The sequence below is a fragment of the Mus pahari genome, chromosome 6, assembly GCF_900095145.1.
Source record: "Mus pahari chromosome 6, PAHARI_EIJ_v1.1, whole genome shotgun sequence".
Classification (NCBI taxonomy): Eukaryota; Metazoa; Chordata; class Mammalia; order Rodentia; family Muridae; genus Mus; species Mus pahari.
Window position 1 is genome coordinate 10,935,566 of NC_034595.1, and position 5,449 is coordinate 10,941,014.

General features: G+C 45.9%; 1 protein-coding gene across 1 annotated transcript in view; it reads right to left on the reverse strand.

Moving 5' to 3' along the window:
• The window catches only part of Epb41l4b (erythrocyte membrane protein band 4.1 like 4B), a 151,908-nt gene that overhangs the window by 5,914 nt on the left and 140,545 nt on the right, over positions 1 to 5,449 (reverse strand). The window contains 1 exon segment of the mRNA XM_029540145.1: positions 196 to 341. Coding sequence (XP_029396005.1) covers positions 196 to 341 — 146 coding nt within the window.

Genomic DNA, 5,449 nt, shown 5'->3' on the forward strand with positions numbered 1-5,449 from the left:
TCTCTCTCTCTCTCTCTCTCTCTCTCTCTCTCTCTCTCTCTCTCTCTCTCTCTCACACACACACACACACACACACACACACACACACACACATGAAAAAAGAATGAATGTGGGCTTATAGAGTCACAGATAAGATGAGCTGGAGTCTAGGCCTGGCTCCCTGTTACCAGGGTACCTGTTTCTTATCTGACTTACCTGGCTGCCAGAGAGACGGGCTTCCGGGAGGTGTAGATGGTCTGTACTGTGGCCACAGTCTCTGTCAGCGGCCGCAGGGTCACTGTTGGAATCAGCGGGGAAGACTGGCCAGGACAGCACTGTAATTTGTTCTCTCTAAAGTCTGCCTGGAGAGGAAACAGAAACAAGAGATCAATCTCTAGACCCATCTTCATGTGTCAGCTGATCCCCCGGCCTCACTCAGCTGCTCTTATTTTAATAATAGCTGAAGTCATCACGCATTTCCAAATCACTTTAAATGATCTCACTCTGTGCCTGTGCCTGACACCATGCTAAGCACTTTCCACACATTACCTCTTGACAACCTTTTAAGACAGAGATTGTCTGTCACTGCATCTCAAAAACCATCCTTCAGAAGACGTGTCACTCTTGTGGGTACCACAGAAAAGGCAAGACATGGCACTCAGACATTGTTGTGTTATATCTTGCAGAAAACATTCTGACTTGGGGGGCTGGAGAGATGGTTCAGCAGTTAAGAGCACTTACTGCTCTTGCAGAGGACCCAGGTTCAATCCCCGGCACCCACATGGTGACTCACAACCATCAGCAACTCCATTTTTCAGGGGATCTGATGCCTTATGCTGGTCTTCGTGGGTACTGCATGTACATGATGCACAGAAACTCATGCAAACACACTCATGAGCATGAGAATAAATAAATAAATAAATAAATAAATAAATAAATAAACAAGCATTTTTATTTCATGACATTAAAAGACAGAGTAGTGTAGATCTTCCAACTGCTTCTCTGGAAAAGAAAAATGAATCTTAGTCTGTGGTTCTCAACCTGTGTGGGTTAGGACCCCTTTGGGGTCACCTAAGGCTATCGGAAAATACAAATATTTACATTATGATTCATAACAATAGAAAATTACAGTTACAAAGTATTTATGAACAAAAGGAATTTTATGGTTGGGGGTCACCACAACATGAGGAACTGTATTAAAGGGCCACAGCATTAGGAAGGTTGAGAACCACTGGTTTAAAATTTCCAGTTGAGGTCACCCAGTAAGTAATTGTGTGTGTGTGTGTGTGTGTGTGTGTGTGTGGTGTGACATGGCATACATATGAAAGTCAGAGGACAACATATAGGAGTCAGTTCTCTTCTACCATGTGGGTTCCAGGAATCAAATGAACTTAGGTCATTAGCTTGGTAACAGGGGCCTTTACCTATGCTGAACCATCTCAAAGGCTACAAGAAGTCATTAAAAACAGTACTCAGGGACTTCGAGGTGGCTTTGCTGGTAAAGTGTTTGCCACACCAGCAGATGAAACTGAGTTCTAACCCCTAGCACCTACATGAAAAGTCAGATACAGCTGCACACATCTGTACTCCACCTACATGAAAAGTCAGACACAGCTGCACACATCTGTACTCCAAGCCCTGGAAAGGCAGAGACAGAAGGATCCCTTAGGATTTGTTTTAGGAAGAGACTCTGTTCTCAAAAAATAGTGTGGAGGGAGCTGAAATGGTGGCTCAGTGGTTCAGAGTACTTGCTGCTCTTCAGAGGACCCGAGTTCAGGTCCCATTATCCATGTCATGTGGCTTACAACTATAGGGCATCTGATGCCATCATCTGGCCTTTGAGGGCACTGTTACTCTTATCTCTACAAGCACCCAAACGTGGGTGGCACACACTCACACATTCATACATGCATATAAATAAAAATAAAATAACTCTTAAAAATAAAAGGTAGAAAGAGATTAAGGAAGACACTTGATATTGATCTCTGGCCTTTACACTCCTACATGCACACACACACAAGCATATTTGCACACACCCACATAAATACATAATACAGAGATAGACACACACACACTGTATTCAGAAAGAGAGTTTGTAGAACACAATTAATAATGTTCTTCATTGATAAAGCGCCACTGTGGATCCAGAATGTCGCCCCCAGACCAGCAACGTCATCGTTAGTTTGAAACTTGGTTGAAAATGTTCAGGCTTTACTCAAGACCTTGGCACCAGAAAGCCCAACATGGTAAGCTCTCCCAAGGGTTTCAGATGCTTCTGGTGCACAGCGCTGTCAGAGCCACTGGCCCGCAGCACACGGCCTAGTTCACAGAGGGGAATCTCTTGCCACTTACAAAGCAAAATATGCTTATTACTTCTACATAGAATGCTCAAGGACAGAAGCAGCTGTTGGGAGGCTGAGAGTGGTAGGGGTTTGGACCACATAATGAGACTCTCAATAAAACCAAAACCAACATAAACAGCAAGAACAAAAGAACAAAAATGAAATATCATAATCCCTTATTGCTGTCGTTAATCTATTGGCCAACAGTCGTTTTCCATGCATAGTTTTTGTTTCATATCCTTAAAGATTTTTTAATATTATTTTATGTGCATGAATGCATGTTGTGCTTGCATGTATGTATGTGCATTGTGTGCACACTGGTATCCAAGAGATCAGTGTTGGATCCTCTGGAATTGCAGTTACAGATGGTTGTGAGCCACTTATAGGTGCTAGAAACTAAACCTGGGTCCTCTGAAAGAACAGCCAGTGTTCAGAGCTCTTTCTCCATGCTCCTCTTTAAATAAAATAAATAAATAAATAAACCTTTTTGACAATACATGTACCCTCCCCATGTACCCTCTCCACGCACATGACTATTGTTAATGCTGATTCTTGACTCTGAATTTGGAGAAATTTACCACCCAGGTTTCTAAAGAGGCTTTGATCTTTGAGTGCATAATTCTCTTCTTGGTGGTGATACAGATGTGTTGCCTTTAAAAGTCAATGCAGAAGCCGGGCATGGTGGCGCATGCCTTTAATCCCAGCACTCGGGAGGCAGAGGCAGGTGGATTTCTGAGTTCCAGGCCAGCCTGGTCTACAAAGTGAGTTCNAGGACAGCCGGGGCTATACAGAGAAACCCTGTCTCAAAAACAACAACAACAACAACAACTACAACAAAAAGTCAATGCAGAGAAACACAGAACCCCTGTTTGTGGCTTACATCTGCCCCTAAAGGAGCAGCAAGCTTGTTCGAAACAGAGAAATGCTGAATGCTTGCTGTTGGGTCTCTGAGAATGTCATTTTGAAGATGCAGCTCTCTGAAACACTCTGCATGTCAGTATATCCAGGAACACAGATTCTTGTCTAGAACATGAGGTTTGCTGCAGAGAATTGTGCAGGCGACGGTCACTGCTGCTGTTCCTAGGGCCACTCCGGCTCATCACCTTCCAGGCACACAGTAGGGTGAAACCTCACTGACTTTCTCAAGCATGAGGTGACCATGTGTTCTGCTTTTGTCCAGGGAAATAAGAACTGGTGCTTGTGTCCTTCCACTGGTCATTTAAGGACCTGGGTGTGGCTGGGTTCTTTTCCCCCTCTGCCTCTGTGAGTGTTGATGCTCCACATGGCAGGCAGCTGGTCCACTAGCCTGGGAACCGAGAGCAGAGCCTTCAGTCTGCCTGTGATAGATGGACTGCACGTGCAGGAAAGTAATTCCGTGTGTTGTTTAAAAGCTTGGCCTGCCTCGTGTGGCAGCTGGTTAATAGGAGGTTGCATTGCTTCAGTGACTGGGTGACAGGTGGACTTCTGAGGCCACTTCTGAGGGTCATTTGCACTGATGGTGCAAAGGTACAGGAAGGTTAAAGAGCAGAGGCTCCAGTGCAAACACTGACTGTCCGAACTCACGGCTCTCCTTATGGTTGTGCAAACCATGTAGGGAGGGTGGGGGAACCTGTTGCACTTAAGACGGATCTTAAAGGAGCAGTAAATTTTCCTATTAAGCCCTAACCCTTATCTCTTAAAATATCTGTTAAATGACAGAACAAATAAATACATTAGCTTTCAGTAGAACAAAACAGGAAACAGAAGAATGTATCAGGCTAGGAAGAGGAACTTGGGCCAGATGCAGACAGGGTCCTCCCTGTCTATGATTCTGCTGGGAGAAGAGAAGGCAGGCTGCCTTAAAAAATCTAGACAGAGTGGCTTGAGTCTATGAGGCTACGAGTGTGGACATCTAATACCATGGCTTAGGATGCCCTTGTTGGACATCAGTGGGAGGAGAGGCCCTTGGGCCTGAGGGTGCTTGATACCCCAGTGTAGGGGAATATCAGGGTGGGAGGATGGGAGTGGGTGGAGAAACACCCTCATAGAGGCAGGGGGGAGGGATAAGGGGTCTCCAAAGGGGAGACCTGGAAAGGGGAAAACATTTGAAATGCAAATAAAGAAAATATCCAATAAAAATATTAAAAAATATAACAGAGATGAAGGGGGGAAAAGAGAAAGAGATTTTTTGGTTGATACGGGTCATTGTTCTCTATGAGAATTCATTGAGAACATTCAGGGTCACAGAGGGACCAGACCGATTGTCAGTTCAAGTTTGTACAGAGCTGTTGAAGGACCCACAGCTCCTGCCAGGACGGGTCTGGAGGCCTGTAGAATGCTTCCACGTCTTAGCCTTGCACAAGGATGAGAAAACCAAAAGCCCGAGGCCTTGGCTCTGGCTCCTGTGACCAATCAGCTCAGATATCACCATCTTCCTTCTCAACTATTCCCTATTCCCTAGCCTGGAGTCACTCTCTTAACAGCTGTTCCTCGTTTTCAGTCAAAGCCTTCCAAAGGTGGACGCATCATCGTGAAGGTCTGCCCCTTCTCATGGGCCAAGCTTCCAGCAGGCACTTACTCCCGGTTTCCGTATGAAAGGGACACCCGAATGGCTCCAGTGCCTAAGGCTTGGTCCTGTGCTGAAGAGAAGTGGCTAGACCCTGAGAGCAGGGACTAACTTGTTAACAAGCTCACAGCTGAGTGGGCTACTGGGCAGTGGGGGCTCAGTGGAGGAAGTGGGTCACTGGGCGTGCAGCTTTGACAGGTATATCTTGTTTCCAGGGCCATTCCTTGGCTCCCTGGCTGCCACGAGAGCAGCTTTCCTCTGCTTGCCCTTGCACTATTTATAGCCACAGCTTTGCATCAGGCCTGAAGGCAAAGGAACCAACTGGCCATCTGCTGAGGCCTCTGAGACAGTGAGTCATGGTGGCGCTTTCCCTTTTGAAGTTGGTTTTCCAAGGATCTTTCTCACAGTTATGGGGGAGCTCAGAGAATGGACCCACTGTCTAAGTTCTGGAAGGAGGAAATCTGACAGCTGTCTGTCCCTCTCCCTCACCCAGCTAGTATCTTCCCAGCCTCCTAAGTATCTTGCCAGCCTCCTAAGTATCTTGCCAGCCTCCTAAGTATCTTGCCAGCCTCCTAAGTATCTT